General features: G+C 41.5%; 1 protein-coding gene across 2 annotated transcripts in view; it reads left to right on the top strand.

Moving 5' to 3' along the window:
• The window catches only part of XPO7 (exportin 7), a 101600-nt gene extending 79216 nt beyond the window's left edge, over positions 1-22384 (top strand). For both annotated transcript variants that reach the window (XM_004707580.4, XM_045286665.1), the window contains exons 12-28: positions 1843-2036; positions 2829-2934; positions 4959-5094; positions 5578-5651; positions 6766-6846; positions 7710-7773; positions 8157-8265; positions 9228-9334; positions 12134-12222; positions 12939-13046; positions 14833-14915; positions 15452-15666; positions 15867-16005; positions 17795-17955; positions 18844-18942; positions 19687-19814; positions 20773-22384. In XM_004707580.4, the coding sequence (XP_004707637.2) occupies positions 1843-2036; positions 2829-2934; positions 4959-5094; positions 5578-5651; positions 6766-6846; positions 7710-7773; positions 8157-8265; positions 9228-9334; positions 12134-12222; positions 12939-13046; positions 14833-14915; positions 15452-15666; positions 15867-16005; positions 17795-17955; positions 18844-18942; positions 19687-19814; positions 20773-20866 (1987 nt within the window). In that variant the 3' untranslated portion in view covers positions 20867-22384. The remainder of the gene's footprint in view (positions 1-1842; positions 2037-2828; positions 2935-4958; positions 5095-5577; positions 5652-6765; positions 6847-7709; positions 7774-8156; positions 8266-9227; positions 9335-12133; positions 12223-12938; positions 13047-14832; positions 14916-15451; positions 15667-15866; positions 16006-17794; positions 17956-18843; positions 18943-19686; positions 19815-20772) is intronic.
• Positions 22385-23470: the final 1086 nt, after the last annotated feature.

The following is a 23470-nucleotide window of genomic DNA, read 5'->3' as shown; positions in this document are numbered from 1 at the left end:
CCCCACTATCATGATCCCAATTCTACCTTACAAATCTGGCTAGACCAGAGGAGGTACACTGGTACAGATAGGAACTGGAAACACGGAATCCAGGACAGATGAACCCCTCAGGACCAGTGGTGAGAGTAGAGATACCGAGAGGTTGAAAATAGGATGGGGTGGAAGGGAAACCAACTACAAGGATCTACATATAACCTCCTTCCTGGGGGACGGACAACAGAAAAGTGGGTGAAGGGAGACGTCGGACAGTGTAAAATATGACAAAATAATGATTACAAATTGTCAAGGGTTCATGGAGTGGGGAAGGAAGGGGGGAAAATGAGCTGATGCCAGGGGGCTTAAGTGGAGAGCAAATGTTTTGAGAACGATGAGGGCAATGAATGTACAAATGTGCTTTACACAATTGATGTATATATGGATTGTGATAAGAGTTGTATGAGCCCCTAGTAAAGTGATTTTTTAAAAATGTTAGCAGTTGATCACTGATTCAATTACTAATCTAAACCACCAAGTTCATGGTTTCTAGTCACCTTGACTTTTAGCTGGACCAGAAAACTGTAGCCCAGGAAACGTCAGAACCTTTCATGTAAAGTGGGCTTATGCCTGTGTGTGTGTGTGTGTGTGTGTGTGTGTGTGTGTGTGTGTGTGTGTGTGTGTGTCCAGTGAATGAATTAACGCATTAAAGTATGGAGTGTTTGCTTGTCTTTTACAACTTGAGTTCATGATTTGCTCAAGTTTAGTCCTTTAGTCATCATAGAGCTACAGTCTTAGCAATTTATTACTTGAATCATTTCAAAATCTGAGACTTCTGAACTCACTGAAACTGTTATTCTGTCCGTGTCTGTACCTGAGGGTCTGGTTGGTTTGATGCGGCAGTGCTGTAAATTCATTAAGTAGATGTGGGACTCTAGAGCCAGAAAGTCCCTTACTAGCTGTGTGCTCTGAGGCAAGACTCTCAGTTTTCTTTCCTTTTCTGTTTTCTTATTTATAAAATACAGGTAATGATAGGATTAACTCATCCGGTCCTTATGAGGATTAATGTGTCTTGGGGCAGTGGCCCCTGGTAACAACACAACTATTAACTGGTGGTGGTAGTGCTGCTGCTGCTGCTGCTGCTGCTGCTGCTGCTGCTGCGACTGGCATTATACTACAGTATAGCAGTAGTATGTAATCCACAGTTCTCTATCTGCATTTCCAGAGCACAGGAGACTACATTGTCTTTTAAATTTGGCACCAAAACTCATTTGGTGACAAAACTTGACATAAACTGATATGAGACCACTTATCCTTATGATCATACTAATAAGGATTATTATTAGTATGATCATTCATAATATGCACACATTTTGCTTCTGAAATGTTGTGTTTGATATTGCTTCAAAGCCCATTGAGAGTTTTACATAGCATGGTAATGGCGTCATAATAACATCCTCAAATCTGAGTATTTCCGAATTCCTAAACACATCTGACCTCGGTGACTTCACATACGGAAGTTTAGGTGTACTTGTAGTAAGTCCCAAATTTACTACATTGAAAACAAGCCAAAGACTTAGAACCAAGATCTCACAGAAATGACACACCTAGATCGGAGGGGAACAAGACAGACAAATATTCAGGGACTGATAATGTAGATATGCCAATGAGCAGAATGTAGACTAAGGCGGAGGCAACTGTTTTCCATGTGTTTTGTACCCTTTCCTTGGTAAAAAGAAGTGTCAGGATGTGGGCCTCTAGAATTGGAAATAAATGGTGGCTGTCACTAATGAAGAAAGAGAACTGCTGTGTTGGGAAAAGCAATGGGCCTTTTTTTAAGAGCTGCTGTCCTTCTTCCGTGGGCAACAGAGATGGACTGGAAGATCCTCTGGAAGACACAGGCCTGGTCCAACAGCAGTTAGACCAGCTATCTACAATTGGACGATGTGAATATGAGAAGACATGTGCACTCCTTGTGCAGCTGTTTGATCAGTCGGCTCAGTCCTATCAGGAGCTGCTACAGAGTGCCAGCGCAAGCCCCATGGACATTGCAGTGCAGGAAGGTGAGTGTACAGTGCTTCTGTCTTGAACTTGCGACCTGTGAGAAGATGCCATCAAGCCCTTCACTCCTTGCCATCTTTTGTTTCTTACCTCTCTCAAAAAGAATCTTTCATCATCAATTACTTCCATGTAAACACACACACAGAAATTTTGTGAGTGAATATTTCAGAGGACTAGGGAAGAAGAGTAATTAGAATTGTATCTGCAATAAGTGCTCTGAACCCTAAAGAAAATGTTGTTGATAGTTGACACCAAGTTGGTTCTACCTGTGGTGACCCGCTGGGTGCACTCCTACAGCTGTGTGGCATATTCACGGCTGGGACCTTATTGAAGTAGATTGCCAGGACTGGTTTCCACGGCACCACAAAATGGGTTCAAAACACCAACCTTTTCACTAGTAGGCAAGTACATAACCGTTTGCTCCATTTCGGCACTCCCTAATAAATTACTATACCCCAAAATAATGATCTTGTCTGAAATATGCCAATGAGCAGAATGTAGACTAAGGCAGAGGCATCTGTTTTCCATGTGTTTTGTATCCTTTCCTTGGTAAAAAGGAAGAATTTGCATTGGCTAATGTGTTTCCTGCTTTTTACATCACCATTGTACCAGAGCAAACGGGGTTAGCTAGACTCTTAAGAAAATTAAAACTTTGTAGCTTTACCCTATAGCTCTCCGCCCCCGCCCCCACCCCCCAGTACCCTTAAGATTAAGGAAGTTCATAGTAAGAAATTAACCTCGTGGCAGCCCTTTCTTCACAAAATGATCACTGATGGATCTTCTTTCTGATTCAGGAAGGCTGACGTGGCTGGTTTACATTATTGGAGCCGTGATTGGTGGCCGGGTTTCTTTTGCCAGTACTGATGAGCAAGATGCTATGGATGGCGAGCTAGTCTGTCGGTAAATGCTCCCCAAAAAGGGTTTCCATTCATTGCCATGACCCCTGTGAGTCCTGCATCCAGGAGGGTCAGATATGCCCCATAATTGCTTCCCTCCCATTCACAGAACTTAATCCCATGAAGCTAATGATAACCAGTGGAAATCATGGGTTAATATAGGTTCAACTACAAGCCTTTCATAAATATAGCAAGAATTCTACCTAAGAGTATTCCTTTCTATAAAGCATTTATAGTCATTCTGTAAAAATAATAATGACTAGAGAAGTAGGAAAATAAAAGTGAGGAATAGCTTTTAGTTCTGTTTTAAGGACAGTGCCTCAGAGTTAGTGAAATGTGGACTGCTCTTTTCAAATCAAAATAAAGCTAAGAGAAGATTACAGTCGTTCTTTAAATGTCTCCACAAGTAGAATTACAGATTTCCAGTAGCATTTCAAATCTCTTGGCCATAAACTTTTTCTATACAAGATTTCAAATTAATTTTGTGTCTGTAATTCTCATGAAAACCTTTATATCATTTTTTTAATGTCCCAAAGTAAAGGTTCTAAGCCTTTTGGTCTCAGTACTGCATTACTTTTTTTAAAGACATTGAGCCCTCACATTGTGATGCTTACTGGATTGTATGTACCACATTAAAAATTTTTATTTAAAAAAATAATAAAATTAAGAGTTTTAATGTTTATTCATATAAAACAATTCTATCATATGTTAACATATTTTATAGGGGAAGAGCGGGCTATATTTTCACAAAATCATTGATGAACAGAGCTTCTTTGTTTTGCATTTTGACACTGTGTTTTATTTAGTTTAATAAAAGGCCTCTGGATTCTCACATCTGCTTCTGCATCATTGTATTCTGGCATCATAGGTCTTTGTAGCCTTTGGAGAATCCCACTATACCCGTATGTGACAATGTCAGTGGAAGGGCAAATCGTGTCTTAGTGTTAATATAAAAATGGTTTTGTGACCTTGCACAGAACTACTGCCCTCATGGATTCTATAAACCTTCAGCTACTTCCCTTAGAAGTATGCACATATAAACCTGATGCCTTAGAATTTGGTAACATAGTTGTTAAGCACTCAACTGCTACTAGCATTTCAAACCCACGAGCTCCTACGGCCGGGGAAATCCTGTGAGGGCGGTTCTTTGGGGCTGCCATGATTTGGACTCTACTGAAATAGCAGTGGGTTTTGAAGCATCTCACTCCCTCCAGATTCTCCCTCCAGAAGATCCATGTATTTCTTCCCCATTCAGTTTTGTTTATCCCAATTACCCATAGATCTCTTAGTCTACAATAGTCTCCATAACATTTTTGAAGGGTTGAACAGTGATTAATGTTCTGGTTCTGCTGCCTGGCTTGATACTGTGTATGTGTCACAATATAAAATTTAGAGTCGTATTGACAGGTTCTCACCTTGAATGTTGAAACATAATGACTGAATCTAATTCACAAATGTCACAAATAGTTTTTTACCTATTAAAGCACTGTTTATTATAGTGTCAAATGACTCACTTGTAATAACGTCATTCTTATTCGTTCACCATTCAGTCACTTGGCTTCAGTATGCTTTATTTTGAGGAGAAGGCCACAAACAAAAAGGGGTGGTGTCACAGCTAGCATATCTGCTCTTTGTCCCTGCAAGGGTTCCCTGCCTGTGAGGATCATCTTTCACGTGCCTTCCTTCCTTTCATGGCTTTGTGGGAATAAAGGTTAAGAACCATTGATCCAGGCCAATTTCCCTAGCTTTAGAGAAAACTGGTATGCAAAACGGAAATTGCTTCTCCTACACCCTGATAGGTTTAAGGAAGACCAGTGTTTTTCCAGTATTTCTAAGTTGGTCAGAGCCCAGTCTCACTTGATTGGAATCACTGAATCTCTTAACTAGTCACTCCTGTGCTACACAAAGTGGCTTTCAGCTAGGGTGGGTGGGGCGAGAAGGCACACATGGCTGTGTGTGGTAGGTCGGGTGTTCTAGCGTGGCTGGGATATCCTGCTCTTGAGAGAATCATTGCTCCTCCTCTTCTAGGGTGCTCCAGCTGATGAACCTGACAGATTCTCGCTTGGCTCAGGCGGGTAACGAGAAGCTAGAGCTGGCCATGCTGAGCTTTTTTGAGCAGTTTCGTAAGATCTACATTGGGGACCAGGTGCAGAAATCCTCTAAGGTAACAGACTCTCAGTTGGCTCCATTTAGTTCTCACTTGTGGAATTGCTGATTGAGAGAGATGGTTGCTAACACTCCAGATGCAACTTCCAAATCTTAGCAATCAGAATAGGCCAAATATCTCTTAGTCTGTAGAATTCTATGAGACACGCCCAAGAATTGGGGTTCATCTCTCTAGTGCTTCATATGCTTAAAAAATGGCCAGTCAAAACATCTGTTATTCCCTCCCCAGTTTGGCAACTCTTAGTCTATACATGAATTTATGTTCAGAACAGCAGTTTTGTAACTTCCGGATTGAAAAGAGCCAGTAAGGTAGCTAGCTCAGTGTCTGTCCATTATTTATTAATAGTTAGAAAGTATCGCATCCCTTTGGTAAGGTCTACCCCAGCACTGTTGGCCATTTTCTTCCAATATCTTACCCCCTGGGGTATGATTATTCCTATCTTCATTTCCTATTTACTTTTTTCTCTTCACACATCACCAGCTGTATCGCCGCCTCTCAGAAGTTCTGGGCTTGAATGATGAGACCATGGTCCTCAGCGTCTTTATCGGAAAAATGTAAGTGTTGTACTTGCCATCAGCAAGAGTCCCTTGCAATCCTGCTGTAACTGTAGAATGTAATCTTGGCGTTGTGCTGCCAGTGCCATGGCATTCCAGCATTGATCGTTTGCGTCAGAAAATTGTGCATTTGAGTGTGTGACGAGCTGTGCATAGAGATATGGCCCGGCCCCAGAGCATTCCAGGCTTGTACAGGCAAGGACTTTATTTTATTCTTACGGAGTCTCATCTTCAGCCTCTAGAATCATGGGTGAAACCCCTGCTGTGGCATTAGCAAAATGGAACCTCTCATCTGATCACCGTGCTGCCAGCGATGGCCAGAGTAGGCATTCACTTTCTAGTGCTGATGGGCACTGGCTGTGCCCCACTAGTTGAGCCTCGCCGTCAGACAGGCTTCTGCTTCTTAGTAAGCATCACCCTTTGAAAGTCTTGAGTCTCCAAAATCTAGTACTGCTGCTTGAATTGTCTTTAAAGTTGAATCTCCTAATTGGCCCTTTTTCTTTTAAGTCATACCCTTTTGGTTACATTTCCCCCTTTGTAGGAGCTCAATTCATTAAAGCACACACCCAAAGCCAAATGTATTACCCAGGGCTGTGTGCAAAGTGACACTTTGCTTCCTTGCAACTCCAGCTGTCCCAACCATAAGCACTCACATACAAGAGCTGGTTAATAATTTAAGATGAATAAAGCAAAAGGGGGTCTAAAGGACTCTCCCAGCCAAGAATCCAGAAGCAAGGGCTACTAGAATTCTGCAGCTGACAGTGGATGGTGCAGGTGCAGAATCGCATACGTCTGCATGTTATCACTGCCGCAGAAATCTCTTACCCTTGCTGCAGAAATCAGCCCTGGAGTGCCCCAGAATTCCAAGGGCCTGGGTATGGGCCAGTGTAGCTTTGGAACCAAGTAGTGAAGATTATCTGAAGGATAATTTTTCTAGTCAACCAAATGTAAGTACGGAGATTTTATACCCATTTTTTTGTGGTCGTGATGTCTGTGAATTGGTGATGGAGATGTGTGGTGACTTTTTATGATGAATGATTTTCTTCTTCCAACCCTCAAAGAAACCAGAGAAATCAAGCGTCTTTTGCCTTTTTTTGTTCTTTTTGTCCTTCAGCATCACCAACTTGAAGTACTGGGGCCGTTGTGAACCAATCACTTCCAAGACACTACAGCTTCTCAATGACCTGTCCATTGGATATCCTTTTCTGAGAGTGCTCATGTGGACAACACACATAGGCATGCCACAGTGTAGAAGTCATGGCTGCTTCCATTTCATCTTAGTGTGTTCGCAAGTACTTCTGTTTCCAGTGAGCCAACACACCACCTAATAATTTACTATTGATTTTTTTCTCACTATTCTTAGGTAAAACAGGTCTGTCTCAAAGGTATTCATACTCTATGTAGCCGAAATTTTAGCTTCCTCCAAGGGAGCAAAGACGCCCTTGCTTTGTCTTATCAGCTAGTTGGTAGGGTTCTGATTAGAAGCTTGGCCATCAAAGCAGTGAGTCTGTGCCCTTCCTCTTGCCTTCCGATTGAGCCTGTGATAACGTTTGAGTTGGGCCAGTGTGGCTTCCCCGGCCAGTGACTAAACCCTATGAAAATTATTTAAGGGACTTTTCCGAATTCTCCCCAAAACTATATAAAACCAGTACCGTTCTTATGGAGTCTTTGTGAGTTTACTACACACACAGGATGAGGACTTAATTTTCTCTCGTGACACCTGTTGTGCAGAAACCCTGTAAGACATCCACGATTCTTGGGAGAGTTCGTCTAGTCTACAAATCTGAGTTTGGCATAGGTAGTTCCTTTTCTTTTTTATTTGCCTCTCACACCCACTGCATAGGTATTTTCTTACTGGTCAGTTACACACTGCTTAGACGAGAACAGGCTTTTTTCTTCTCGGCAGGGGTACACTCAGACCATTAATAAAAATTAGATGTGGGGATTTAAAAGTCAGAGTGAAGAAATAAACTATACTTTATCCTGGAACGTTTCACTGTACCGTAAACATTTTTTGTTTGGTCCTCACTTTTCCTTGACCTTTTCCTTTTGTTTTACATACAGTAGTGTAAGGAAACTAGTGAAGCTTAGTGCAGTCCAGTTCATGCTGAACAATCACACGGTGAGTGATTTGCTTCTTTCTAGTTCTACTCTCCAGCTGCACATACACGCGTTCATGTGCTAAGTAGATTTTTTAATGGAAGTCTTGGTGCTTCCTAACCCCTATCATTGCCAAAAGTTGATCTGCCATATTACGCTTACTAATCTGTGCTTCTTTGGGATCCCAGTGGTCTGTGTTAATGGTGAAGTCACCTGATACCTCAGATGTATTACGTGTAGGTATCGACAGCAGTCATGGGGGCGGGAATTCTCAGGTCCGTAAGAAAGGATCATGTGGCCATTAGTTTGAGAGTGGGCTCAGGATTTCCCAAATTACTGGCTTGCATTTTACCTCTAACCCATGGTTATACCTATTTGACATGTTTTCTCTTTTTTTTTCAATAGAGCGAGCATTTTTCATTTTTGGGAATTAACAATCAATCCAACCTGACAGACATGCGGTGTCGGACTACCTTCTACACGGCACTTGGGCGTCTCCTCATGGTGGATTTAGGTACTGCAAATATCTTCAAAGCTCATGGAATAACCTCACACTGCTCTATATTTTTATTTGCCATTAGAGAACTGTGGAGAGGTCTTTTATGTTGTTTCAACAGTAACAAAACGATCTGAAATAATCTGATCTCAAGAACAGATCCCGATACCATGGTCCCTATAACTGAAAAACGGAATGCTTCTTCTGAACTTTGTACCTGATATTCCAGATAAATACCCCTCCCCATGTTGTAGAATACCCTCTTCCCCTTCTCCCTTGCCTGGATATAGAATTTTGCTCACTAGCACATACCAATCAGGAGGGAATTAATATATATATATATATATTTTTTTTTTTTTTTTTAATCATTTTACTGGGGGCTCATACAACTCTTATCACAATCCATACATACATCAATTGTGTAAAGCACATTTGTACATTCATTGCCCTCGTTCTCAAAACATTTGCTCTCCAATGAAGGTAATATTATAAAACTATCAAGGTTTATGAAGGGCATGTTGGGGGGTCATAGGGAGGAATTTGAGTAAAATCTCTACAAGCACCTGGCTCAAGTGTGAGTCTCATCTAGTTCTCATATACCAGATTCCTTAGTATCTCAGCTCACTATAATTGTCATTTAAAAAAATCAGTGGCCTTAATATGAATCTGTTATTGTAGCCTAGTAATAGGAGAAAAATAAAACATCTATTGCACTGGGCCTTTTAAACTTGCCAAGGGCCCTTTGGAATTCAAATCTTGAAAAACTAAGTGTTAGACTAATTTTTTTTTTTGTTTCGTTTAAAAAATAACTGTGTACATACTTTTTAGTCTTAAATTACTACTACTACCAGGTGAAATAATAAAGTGATGCCTTTGAATTGTCCTTGGGTCACTCATCTCTAATCCCACTTTATGTGCCAGGCTTACATATTACTGAGTGTTGGATGTGGGGTCACACTCTGGGTTGTTTTCCTCTACAGGAGAAGATGAAGATCAGTATGAGCAGTTCATGCTGCCACTCACCGCGGCGTTTGAGGCTGTGGCCCAGATGTTTAGCACTAATAGTTTCAATGAGCAAGAGGCAAAGGTGAGTCTTTCCCTGCCACTGAGTGGTCAATTGTGTGAGGGTAATCCCTGTGAAGATTGGAGTAACTAATGTTGTGCTTCTCTCGAAACTAGGCACTGGTCTAGCTTTTTATCTAATCTCAAGGGTTTCTAGGATTTTTAAATAGAAGGAACCGTATAGACTTGCAAAATCTTGTTTTTATGTTAAAAGTTTACCCTAAGCTCAGAATTTTTTGGTCTAATTTTTCACATGTATTAACATAAAGTTATTTTTTCTCATTGCCTGTGATTTATTTTTTTCCTCCCAATTATATCCCCCTTTCATTTGTAATATTACTTACGTGATAATGCGTTCTCTGATTGGTCCATTTTACTACTGTTCGGAGAAAAACACATTTTATTGACTCTGTTTTAGTTCTATTGTGTATGATTTTCTATTTCATTCGCTTCTGCTCTTCACTTGGGGTTTTCCTTGGGGTTATTCTGTTACTATACTTTACTCACTTTTCAGCGCTTCTTTTTAGGACTAAATGTCTTGTTATGGTGTTCTACAGTTTTGACGTAGAACATTTTCATTTATTTAGCTCATTACATTTTCTCATTCTCATTAAGATGTCTTTCGTACAATAATGACTTAGAAGGATTTGTTCAATTTTTGTATGCATGAGATTTTAAAGTTGCTTTTTAGTTATTGGTTTCTGGCTCTCAGACTTACTTTTTTTTTTTTTTTAATTAAAAGATCATTTTCTTGGGGCCTCTTACAACTCTTGTAACAATCCATACATCAGTTGTATGAAGCATATTTGTACATATGTTGTCATCATTCTTTTCTAGATTTTTTTTTTGTTTTTGGTTTTTTTTTAACATTTTATTAGGGGCTCATACAACTCAGACTGTTACATCTTGATGTTACTTTCCTCCTCTTTTGATTTCACACGTACCTCCTCTCTCTGCCAAAATCAGAAGACATTGGAATGTTGGTATTTGTAGGACTTTTTACAGCATTGTCAAGTACACTGAGGCTGAATTGTAGAGGCATCAAATAGGGATATTGCCCCAAAATTTTAAAAAACTAGGTTTTGCCTGACAGTTTAAAGTTCTTTTTCCATCTTTTGAAAAACTTTTTGTCTCCTGTCTGCAAATCAGCAGGGAAGTCAAGCAGTAGCATCATTTTGTCCAACTCTTCTTAACGTGTGTTTCAGAGTCTGAGATGTATACTATCCAGAGGTACAGTTAATGGTAGAGCACATAAGAAACAGAGTACCAAACAGCATCTAGGTCTTAATTATGGGATGCTAGTGAATAATTACCCTGTTTCCCCATCCCATTAGTTTCATACAAAGCAAACAGAATTAGCAAAAAAACCACCTATGCTGTGGACTACTCAGACAGCCGTCACCCGTATTTTTGACACATTCTCGATCACAAGTCTTTTTTGTTGACCATATCTTAGATGTGAAAACCGAACTTAAGGTATCAACATAGAAGTGTAACTATTTCTGTAAACAGTTAGCAGTGAATTTGTTTATTATTGTTGTTGGTGTTGGTTGGTTGGTTGGTTTTTCCATTGTGAAAAAAATCTTTATTTTAAGGGGCTGGAAAATTAGTTAGCAAGTTTCAGTTACCAAAATACACCCAAAAGGAAATCACAGTACAAAGAAAGGCTTAAGTCAAGGCCTCAGCAATTCCTACAGTATTAGTATTGTGTCTCAGTTTTCAAAATTAACTTATTAATAGCTTAAAACTTAACCTAAAAGATTTTAAATGAGAACAAACTAGAATAAGCAAGCATGAGAAATGTTTCCCTTTGGGTAAGGGATCTATCACCTTTGGAGTTTTCCGGAAAAAGCATGTCTCCCAGTGTTTTTGCTGTGATGTGGTCTAAAAGATTCACATTTAACTTTAACTTGAGCATCACTCTGAAGTATATTACCAAATTTTTGAGAAAAGCTGAAAATGTTTATCATGTACTCATTATCTTTATCACATATTTCCAGAAGAAAATTTGCATAGCCGTGCATTCGTTTTTGTTAAATGAGCAAGGATGCCAAATGTGCAACCTCCCTGAGCATATTAGCCACTAGCTTTTAAGAGTGGCCTGCTATTGTACAGAGCCCACAAGTTTATTAAGAAAGAGTTGTGATAAAATAGAAAATGGATTTAGTCTTGATATGCATACTCATCCTGACCCTTTACCACCTAGAAGCATAAACTTGAGCACATTATTTGACCTCTTCACATCATAGTCTCTGCTTCTCTAAAAGGGGTTCTCACTCTAAGATTCAGTGCCTCAGTCTTTTTCCCGATGCCGTAAGCAAAGGGACAGGTACCAGGTTGACTCCCATCTTTGTTTATCACGTAATGCCTTCAGACTTTAGCAGCTTCTACTTACGTTGTGATGCGCCAGGAACCATCGCATTTTCTTTATAATCATTATCAGTCATTTTACTGGGGGGCTCTTACAGATCGTAAAACAGTCCTATCAGTTATATTTAGTACACACGTACATATGTTGCCGTCATCATTTTCAAGACATTTTCTTTCTTTCTTTTTTTTTTTTTTGACATTTACTTTCTACTTGAGGCTTTGTTATCAGCTCCTCTTTTTTCCCTTCCCTCCCATTTTCTTAAAGAAAAAAAAAAATCTAAACTAATTTTTCAAATGAAAAGATTTTGTTCTAACGCTGAAGATCGTGACTCAGAATATTTGGGAAGGAGGATTTATTAAATCATGGGAAGAAGAATTTGATTGTAGATAAAAGAACTCCCCATTAGGCTTTGTTTTTCCTCCTATTTTAACATACTTCTGCCTTCTGCTACAGAGAACTCTTGTTGGCCTAGTAAGAGACCTGAGAGGGATAGCTTTCGCCTTCAATGCCAAGACCAGCTTCATGATGCTGTTTGAATGGATGTATCCTAACTCAAAAAGGAACTCAGCGCAGCAAACCGAAGATGGAGTGTAGATGGATGGGTGAGGGAGTCATTGGGGAAGGAGGAGACGTAGGAGGTATAGCAAGGCAAAGAAGATAAAGCCTGCCACCTATGTCTTGTAAGCTACCATTCCACAGATGTCTAATATCAAGTTGTCTGCTCTGGTCATTGAGGTTGGGAAATGAGTACAGTCATTTCCAAATTTCACTTTTGGGTTCCAGATGTCAGTGCCTCCGGATCTATACCATATGGACTATTGCACAGGAAATTTGCTAAACCCAGCAAAGAGATCATTCTAGCTTGAAAATGGCACCTTTATTAGGAAATAGGAATCTGATATTAAGACGGATTTTATAGTCTTGAACAGATTATTTCAAATCTGAGTGTCACTTTTTTTTCAATAGTTATTAAAGGAAATAGCTGATTCATTAAAGAAATGGTGAGGATAAATAAAAAACAAATACATTGTGCTCTTTAAGTAAGGCACTGTAGAAATTAAAATGTATTCATGGATTCCTATTACAGGTTAAAGGGCACACCTAACGTCAGGCTAAAAAGACCCCAAGATTAGCAAGAGAAGAGAGACAGGAATTGAGAGAATTGTAATGTGATAGCTGTGCTTGGCTGGTACTGTTGTTATTTTACGTTTTGAGCCGTTCTAGGTTCAGAAATTACTCCTTAGCTACTTCCTTACAGATACCCATCCTACATGCCAATCCTCCAGCGGGCAATTGAGCTGTGGTACCATGATCCAGCCTGTACCACACCTGTGCTGAAGCTGATGGCTGAATTAGTTCATAATCGGTAAGCAAGAGGAAGACATCTGAAGGGCACGGGCCTCCCTTTTCTCTGAGAAAGGCCTAAGAGGACTTGCTGTATCTAGGCTTTTAGGCAGATTGTGGGAGATGAGATTCACTGCTTTGAAAATTTGAAAGCCTGTCTTTATCTGTGTTTTCATATTGAAATACCAGTATATGCTTAGCAGTTTACAGGAAAGAAAGCACTATTTTAAAGAGAGTCTCAAGCTATCCATTCTTATGAGAGGTGGATTTGGCAACCAAGATTCGAATTTCCCTTCCCACAGATGTAAAAGTTAGCATTTGGTAATGATGTGATGTCTCTCACATTTAAAGACAATTGAGAGTGATATGAGATCTATTCTAACATGTTTCTTAAGAAAGGTATTCATTAGGCAAATTGCCGCTAGATCAGTAAAGATGAAAAAGAAAGCAAAAAAAGAGTTGCAATATACTTTGCTTTAGAAATAACACTTTCAAGAAAGAGACAAAGAAAAGTCTAGCACTTTGTCTTTGCTAGAATTTCTGATACATGTACCTCTCTCTCTCGTGGGACTCTTGAGAATTAATATTTAAACTACTTTAGTTGAGTGACAGCAATACTCAAGCTCTAACCCCGCCTGAGAAGAGTCATTCATTTATAAAACAGAATTTGGGCTATCTACTACTTACCAAATACTTATTCTAACTACTGTGCCAAACAACACCTGTGCTCTCTTGCATGTTACAATCCGTGGGGAAGACAGATAGTAAAATACAGAAGTGTCAGACGGGGGTAAGTGAAGTAAAGCATGGTATAGAGTCGAGAGGAACTTGAAGAGTGGAGGGTAAGGGCTCTCGTTGCAGTGAGGTCCAAGTAACTAGAATTCTGGCAGCCCCACAAAGGTAAAGGAGAAAGAATGTTCTAAACAAAAACACCTTCAAGAGTCCTAAGATGGGATGAGACTCGAAGACAGGAAAATGCCGCTGGGGTGGGGCACGGGGAAGGAGGGTGCTGGACTGGGAGCAGAGAGGTGGGTAGAGGCCAGTTCAAACAGAACCTTGGTATGGTCGTCATGAGGAATATACCCTTATTTGCATCATGGGGAGTTGCTGGATTATTTTAAGCAAGAGATTTAAATTTCCTTTTTTGCATTTTTTTAAAGGCATCATTCTGGCCCGGTAGACTATATAGGAAGTAAATGGATTCAAGGCCCATTTTAGAGGTAGATCTTGATGGCTGAAATGTGGGGTGAGAAAGAAACAAAAACCAGGGCTCCACCTGGGTTTGAAGTCTTACAAATTGGAGGCCATTTAATGCTGTTCATTTTAAAGGGGTGCTCTCCACTACCAAACAGGGTCTTGAACTCAAAACTAAGGTCATTTATAAAAGGAATTTGATTTGTAGCATTCCAAGTCCCTTTGTAGCTACATGTTTTCTTATATAACAGTGATCTCCTTTGTACTCTTTCCCTTTATCCCACTGACCCCTAAAGTGAAGTAAATTAAAGTCTAAAGGGCTGAGTATGTGACCAGGAAGTGAATCAAATGAAAATTGGAAATTCTAAGAGAAATTTCACCCGCTGCTGTCTTTTTTGGTTCCTTTAAATGTTTTCAGTGTGAACAGCAAAGCCCAAATCTAGCATGTTGATCTTCAAAGACACATCACTGGCTAAATAACTTTGGCTAATTTGGTTTCTTTCATACTAGGATAGGTGATGTGCACAAGAATCATCCAAGGTATTCTAATGAAAACCTGAAGTACCCCAATATGCCATCACCCCTTCTCTAACTTTTTCTCATTCTCTGCCCAGATCGCAGCGACTGCAGTTTGATGTCTCCTCCCCCAATGGCATCTTGCTATTCCGAGAGACCAGTAAGATGATAACCATGTATGGTAAGTGTGTTTTCATGGCTAGAGTGACCCCAGCTCAGGCGCCACATCTTAATAAGTCGGGTGCGGGTCTCAGACCCAACCTGACTACAGTCAAGATGACGCTCCCAGGGCCTTGTTGTATTCCTTCCTCGGCGCACCAGCTGTCACCAAGGGCCTGCTAGCATGTGTGCGCCTCTGAAATCAGAGGGTTGTGTTCGTCCACACTTGGAGGTAGTGCCATTGAGTCAATCCCAACTCCTCACAGCCCCACAGAACGGGAAATTGAACCCGAGAGGGTCTCCTAGTTGGAATTTTACTGGGAGTGAATTGCCAAGTTCTTCTCTCACAGGTTCAAACTACTCACCTTTAAGTTAGCAGCTGAGCACTTTTACCATTGTATATCCAGAACTCCTTTGGTATATAAGAAAGCTTCCCCAAAAAATGTGGGATATGGGAGTGAGAGATTTCCCACAAACTTTTTAAAGCCCCTGGTATACTGTGATTAAATAAGTTCAGATATTTATTAAATACTAATTATATATTATACATCTACTTAGGCAATCGTATCCTGACGTTAGGAGAGGTTCCAAAGGATCAAGTCTATGCACTGAAGCTCAAGGGCATATCCATCTGCTTCTCCATGCTGAAGGCTGCACTCAGTGGGAGCTACGTCAATTTTGGAGTCTTCCGTCTCTATGGCGACGATGCCCTGGACAATGCTCTGCAGACGTTCATCAAGCTGCTCCTCTCTATTCCCCACAGTGATCTCCTGGTAAGCCTTCCGCTTCACTGACAGCATGTAGCCCTCGTTTCACTCATCCTTCACTGAAAGTTCCTCAGCCAGATCCTTAGTGCTATAGTGACTTTTGTTTTCCTTCCTGAAGGGAGCTGAGCTGTTTCACACCATTGTTTTCTGCACTGTTAAGGTACTCTCAGTGCCGAACCTGATTTCTCTCTCCTCTTCCCTCACAGGACTACCCCAAGCTTAGCCAGTCTTACTATTCATTACTGGAAGTCCTGACTCAGGACCATATGAACTTTATAGCCAGCCTGGAACCTCATGTCATCATGTATATTCTCTCTTCCATTTCTGAAGGACTTACAGCACTTGGTAAGCATCTGAATTTGTTTGCTTCTTTGTTTGACCACCCACCTTAATTGCTCTTGCTGCCCCCGCATCCTCCAGTATCTGACTAGATTACTGCTTTGGGGAGTTGGCTGACACACAGAGTAAATAACTAACTCATAGGCACATTTTCATCCAGAAAGTAGTTAACTGATCTCTTCCTAAGTACCAGGCACTGTGCTCGGCACCGAGGAAACAGCATGTAGTTCTTGTCCACAAGAAGCTGTTTAATCTGGTGACTGAAACAAGCACTACTTACATACTAAAGAGGGAGTGGGTACAACGTGCTTGGAAGCCAACAGGAAGGATGCCGAAACTCCTGATTCTGAAGAGGGGCGTCTAGGAAAGCATGCTGGGAGAATTAACATCAACCCTTAAATATAAAAACAGACTGTGTATTATCCAGGTTAGTCAGGGAAGGTTGTGGCAGAGACTAACACCCCTGGCTAAGAAGGAGCAGGAAATTCAGAGGACCGGCACACAAGTACGGAGCCCAAGGGCACTGGTTACAAAGCTCTGCTGCAAACCGACAGGTCCGCTCTGCAGGAGAGACACGGGGCAGTGTGCTTCCGCAGACATCGACAGCCTGGGGAACCTCATCCGTGGGGGAGTTGTATATGTCCTGCAGGGTCAGAATTGAACGGAGGGCAGTGAGTTTGGGGCACGTGTGCAGAAGAGTTGGTAGGGAGTGAAACGAAGCTGTGGAGACTTAGCAGGAACAGGTTTGAGGTTATGAAGTGGACCCTTGTGGCATTTGGACTTTATCCTGAGGGCGCTGGAAGCTATGGAAAAATTTTAAGCACATAGCGCCGTAAATTTTTTCATCCTAGTCCAGCTAGTTCCTGTCTTCTTTTTTTTTTTTTTTTTGCTGTTTTAAGGTTACCTCCAGTGAGAGAGAGAGAGTGTGTGTGTGTGTGTGTGTGTGTGTGTGTGTGTGTTTGTGTGCGCGCGCGCGTGCATGTGTGTGTGTGTAGATTTTTGATTTTTATATTAGGCTCAGAAAAATTCAAATGGGAAGGTAAAATTAACTGAAAAGTAGTCATCAGTATATTTTGGAAATACGCAGTGACATTATGTACTTTTGTGAATTGTTAGTTTACAGAGCAAATCTATTTCCCATTCAATACTTCACATCCATTTTGTTACATCTCGTTAACTATAATCCCCACCATGTAGCACCACTTATCGTACTTCTTCCATGTGATTCTGTTTCCATTTCTTTTATTCCCAAACTTTCTAAACTTTTTTTTATCTCAAATGGTTGATTTGAGATATTTATTGTAAGGTGTGCACATAAAAACTCCCTAGTGTTATATCTTCCCTTATAGACTTGCTAGTTGACTGGAATTTGAGCCATGGGAGTGAGTTGTTTCACTAAAGGGTAACTAAAGGCATCGTCTCAGGGGTTTTAGCGATTGCTCTGTCCAAGCAGGAAGCCTGGTCTCTTTTATGACTCTCAGTTTTTTTCTATGTCTCTCACCCACTCCATCCAGGAACTACTAATGTGATCCCTCTCCGAGCAGTTGGGGTAGTAGCCAGGCACTAGTTAGTTCTGGTCTCAGGGTTGTGGAGATTGATGTTTTCATGATCCACTACAAACTGGACTGTTTCCACACATCTTGGATTTCCTTCACTCTTCTTTCCTCCTTATGGGGAAAAGCTAATGGTTGCAGCTTTGGCAGTAGGAAAACAGTTGTTTTTAAACTGATGGCCAGCTGTGAACTTTTAAAAGCCCAGTCTCACTGATGGAATCATTCTGGCCCCTTTCTTCCAGACACCATGGTGTGCACAGGCTGCTGCTCCTGCCTCGACCACATTGTGACATACCTCTTCAAGCAGCTGTCACGGAGCACAAAAAAGAGGACAACGCCCCTCAATCAGGAGAGTGACCGTTTTCTGCATATCATGCAGCAGCATCCAGAGATGATCCAGCAGGTAAGGAAGTTGAGGGTTCAGAGGCAGCAAGAGGTGTCCTACGGCAGAAGAAATCGCTCGGTAAGAGAGGGGGGCAGAACAAGTGGCTGAGTTTGACTACTCAAGTTAATGGCACCAGGGTGAAGTCATGGCAGTAGACTTCTAGGTTTTGCTGGATTATCACTAAAAATAGAAAAACCTGGGGATCGTGTTCTCAATCATCCTGAGTGTAACCACAGACACCATCCTCTCTGCCTTGCCCCATCTCATAAGCATTGTCCTCCTCATGAAAACAACTGTTGGCCTATGCCAAAAAACGGTCCTGGTCAGCCATGCCCCTCCATCCTGTGGCCTGCAATCCCATCCACACAACAGGTACAAGAATGCGAGACACAGGGAAATAACTGTATGCTTAACTTCAGTGTATTTGTATGTAGCATCCTTTCAAAAATAAGTTCTGGGCAAATTAAATATAGTACTAAAGAAAAATAAAGTAAATGTGTTCATATTTGTTCACAGTGTACTCTACAAAGCAGTAAAATAATCACATCCCCCAAAATATTATAAATCTGTCTGGGAAGTTCAGTTGAGTATCTGGAAGCAGTACTGCTGGGCAGCACTGCCTACTGTAATTGTGTTTGCTTGAGCCCACCCAGCCTCTACAAACATAAGGGTGACTTGGGAAAATCCAGTTTAAGATGAAATTCTAAAACTAATTTAAAGACAGGAAAAGAAACAGCTGAGAAGAAAAGTTGACCTTGAAATGAAAGATCAAAATGGAACTTAATAAGCTGTTTTTCCGATGTACCCAACCCAGAAAAAAGCACTTCGCCTAATTTGGACTCTGTCATGTTATCACCCACTGAGCCACATCCTTCCCCAGGCCACTGCCTCACTTCTCCATTCCAGATGCTGTCAACAGTGCTGAACATCATCATCTTTGAAGACTGTCGGAATCAGTGGTCTATGTCCCGGCCTCTTCTTGGCTTGATTCTATTAAATGAAAAGGTAGGCGAACCAGATCCTGAATGTCCACAGCTAGGAGCAGTGAGAAGGCACTACAAGAACCCAGTATAGAAGCACCCCAAAATGGTGACGGGGGAGGAAAAGACCCATTCATTGTGCATATCCTATCCATGCTGCACGTAATCACTTAAAACTGCTGGGAGGTCAGCAGATGTGGCAGTCAGACAAAGGGGGAATTAGACGGTAGTAAAGGGTGTGCTTTCAAAGGAGAGAGAGAGTAATACTTAAAGCTCAAGAATTGCTACGTTCCAATTCCAGACTGCTGTTCATTAACAGAAATAAATGAAAAGGACTCATGTTTCCTATAAAAGAAGGGTTTGGAACAGATAACCCTTAAGGGTTTTAAAATTTTAAATACTTAACATTTTTAAACCCATTGCGTACCCAGCCCCATTGCACGCAAGTCTATTCCTCCTCGTGGTAACCCTCCACAGGGTGTAAGGCTTTGTGGGAGCCTCCGCTCTCTCCCCTGAGAGCCTGATGGGTTTGAACTAATCTTGGGATTAGCAGTCCAACCCTAACCCATGGCATCACCAGGGTTTGTTTTTTTTTAATAGAGGGATGTTCCTGCAAGTACTTGCCTAAATTAATTATAAAATTTTAGAAGTCTTCAATCTACATACAGGCTCTCTTGGAGAAGAACATTTCCTTCAATCCTGCAGCGGATGGAGGGCAAGCTGCTTTTTCACATCTCCTCCTCCCCTTTGTCTCACTCCTGCCCCACAGTATTTTTCTGACCTAAGGAACAGTATCGTGAACAGCCAACCACCAGAGAAGCAACAGGCTATGCATCTGTGTTTCGAAAACCTGATGGAAGGCATCGAGCGAAATCTTCTAACAAAAAACAGAGACAGGTGAGTGTACAGGGTCCTACCAAGAAATCCTGGACATTTGTTATGTTTAAAACTATTAGAGCAAGGAGAGTCTTGGAAGTTTGTATGCCCAGATTTGGAGACCTCCTAAAGCCATGCTGTCCAATACAGAAGCAAGCCATATAAGCGGTTTCCCATTTTTTTAGGAGCCACGTTTAAATAAAAAGAAATAGGCAACACTCATTTTAATACATGTCATTTAGCCCACGTATATGTCTAGGATATTACTTTGTCAATGTGTAATTAATATAAAAATAATTCAGAATGTAAACTCCTTTTTTGTACTAAGCTTTCAAAGTCTTGGATGTGTTTTACGCTTGTAGCACATCTCAATTCAAACGCTAAATTTTCATTAGAAATGTTTCATCTGCATTTAGATGTCATAAGATTTATACTTGACAGATTCCATATTGAAGCTGTTCTAAACCTACTTAAAACATTTCTCAGTAGCTGGATTGAGCAGCAGCGTTGTTGGTAAATTTTGTTTCTCAGTGTTGCAGTGCTCAGTGGCCACATGGGCTAATGGCTACTGTATCGGACAATACAGTAAGCCATTGGTCTCCTAAGGCATTAAGAAGAGGTAATACAGCTTCCTTCTCTGAATGCCTTACTTGGTGAAGGTGACTTTCCACCTCTGTCAATGAGCCAGCAATTTCTTTGTAGCCCAGGATCAAATTCTTTTTGTGCTGCCCTGACTCCATATGGTGCACAAGGCCCCAGATTTAACAGCTTTCGAACTGCCAAGAAGTGATCCGGTAGAAAAGGGGACAGAACTAGCCTAGCTTCCCCTTTTTTTCTGTAAGACAGAGAAGAACAGACTTTAGAAACACAGCCCATCAGTTGAATTATGCTTCTCGGTGGCTACTTCTGCTAAGAACATTTTAGGCAAAGCACTTTCCCTTCACAGTACTCCCCCAACCCACATGCATCCTTTCTGCAGGTTCACCCAGAACCTGTCAGCATTCCGCCGAGAAGTCAACGACTCGATGAAGAATTCCACTTATGGCGTGAATAGCAATGACATGATGAGCTGACACCTCCTGGGACTCTACCTGTACAGAGCAGCATCCCTTTGGTCTGCCCCAGAGGGGTGAACAAGTACCAAGGAGAGAGCCCTGCTGACCCTGGCTCCTTCCTCCAGGGGGTTGGGGGAGATGGTGATGGTCAACTAGCTGTTTCCCCAGGGCTTAGGGGTGTGAGTGCACTCACTGGGGGCAGGGCACTGTTGGTTCCTGGGGGATTGGGCGGGAAGGGTGGTGGGAGGAGATAGAGACAAAAATACATGAGACTCCAGCCCCCTCCTCCTGGGGCCACGCAAGGGGGAGAGAGCCCCTAGTGTCCTGCCACAACCTGCCTTGTATAAACATGTACATTTTTTCATAACATTTTGAACAAGGTTTATATTGACTCAAGTTTAAAACAAAAAGTGTGACTGAAAAATTTTTACAGAGTCTAGTGCATCAATGCTGATGTGAGGGGTTGTGTGTGCGAGTGAAGAAAATGTGTATTCTGGTGGCCTGAAGCTTTACTGGACAAGGATGTGTGAAAATGCAGAGATATATTTAGTTGACACAAGTGTAGAGAGGCAAAACAAAACAAAAAAAATTAAAATTCCAAATGTATATTTTTTCTTATTGCCCTTTCCTCCCCTCACCCCAGAAATTAATCACTTCCTGTTACTGTATTAACCCTTGTTAGTAGGAACTCTAAGCCATGCCGGAGCAGCGCCCCTCCCCCTTTACCACAGACGCTGCCCTGGGTCCCCTGGCCTCTTGCAGTGGCAAACAACTGCAGTTGAAAGTTTTTGGGGTTAGGATGGTCATCCTCTTTCCCACTTTTACCCTGAGACAGATGCCTCTTGCTTTTAAGGTCCAATTTTAACCTATAAATGTAAGGTTCTTGGTTTCTGTGAAGAAGGTGGAGGCCAGAGAAGTAAGCCAGTTAGTTGCTCTGCAGCTCAACATCTGGGACGATTTCATCAGAGGCCTGGTTGTGTGTGGCCAATAACTTTTAGTCTTCCCCAGCCCTTGAGGCAGTGTGTGTGGATATGTGTGTGTGGATATTTATATATGCCCTGCACTCGTGAATGTATGAACTGGAGGAAGTGACTACAGTGGAGGGGGTTCTTAATAACAAGGTCTGCCTAGCATGAAGTATTTAACATCCCACCTCTTTAAAAAAAATATACATTTTTATAAAATGGAAATCGTAATAAATGTTTTGAATATTAAAAAATTAACCTACACAGGAAAATTAATGGAGAAAGCTATTTGCCTTGTACTTTTTCCACAATTGTTGCTGCTAGTTGTACGCATCTCTAGTTCAGCTCTTGCCCATGGGACACTCATGAATTAGGTTTTCTTTTTATTTTTCCAAGAAACGAGTCTGTTGGGTTTTTTGCGCGCCCCCACCCCCCACCCACCCCCACTTCTCTGGCGACTGTGTGGTGAATCCCATCTTGCGTGATCAGGTTGCAGATAGACTTGTAAGGGTGTTTGCTGCATACAGTGTAAGCATTGTGACCGCCAATAAACTTCAATGGTTTCTACTGACCTGGTTTCAGCAATAAAGTCTAGTGTTTCTACAGGGACATGTCTAACTCCAAACACATGAAGATACGGGAGACGTGTATTCTTAACCTGGGGATAGCAGGGGTCCCTCAACCTTACAAGATTAACTTGTTCTCCTTGGACAAGTCTGACTCCGTTGCCTTGAAAATATTATATATATCTCACACACTATTGTCTGCAGCTGTAAAAAAGGAGCTACTTTTCTGGTCTTTTTAAAACTTCCTTCCATGTTATACGACTACCAGCAGAGGACTAGGCATTGAAGAAAGCTGTTTTATCAGTGCTCTGACATCTCCGATGTGGGCCAGAATTCCTCATTAGACCCTAACAAATTCAAAGGTGGGTGCATCGGCCTACTCTGCACACTTCACAGCCCAGGTTTAGCAAAGCCACACTCTGGTCACAGGGACGACTACTGATCCTCTGCTCTGAAGTCCAGAAGCCAAGAGCACTGAGAAGCATTAGGGTTCACATAAATATCTGTACCAGAACACAGATTTGAACGAGAGGAGAGTGCCACTCTTGTCTGCCTCATGCAGATGTTCTACTGTCCTGATCGGGTCTCTAGTCAGCTGGATGCTATTGGAACCATCCCACTTCTGAATTATTTCAAAGGCAAGAAAAGATCTACGCCAGAAGGCAAAACATACTATCTTAGTCAAATTTCTTCTCTAAGCTTGACAGAAGTAGAAAATCGTGAGGTTTACTTGATATGCTCCAGAAACCTAAAATTCTAACCCTATGAGACTAAAAATAGCTCTCACAGATGATGGGAGAAGAGCTTCCCCTCCCCCAGCTCCCTTCTGAACAATAATTCCAGAGACAGGGTGCTCATCAAAGAAGCATAAATCCAGCCTTGAGAGTGGTCTGATCCAAGTGAGGTGCCTTAATGAAAAGTCTCCCGTATCCCATCAGGTGACTCAAGCAGTAGTGCTGTTCTCTCCGTGATTGGCAATGTCGAGGGGGGCATAGGAAAAAGAGACATCGTTTTTGGCCAAAAATGGTTAATTTCTGTAATTCACCCTAATGTTAAACCCGGTTATCTTTATACTTTGTATTCCTAATAAA

The sequence above is a fragment of the Echinops telfairi genome, unplaced genomic scaffold, assembly GCF_000313985.2.
Source record: "Echinops telfairi isolate 266 unplaced genomic scaffold, ASM31398v2 ScPeMD7_9;HRSCAF=40, whole genome shotgun sequence".
NCBI classification, from domain to species: Eukaryota; Metazoa; Chordata; class Mammalia; order Afrosoricida; family Tenrecidae; genus Echinops; species Echinops telfairi.
The sequence above is the reverse complement of the archived record's forward strand: the minus strand, read 5'-3'. Positions and strand labels throughout refer to the sequence as shown.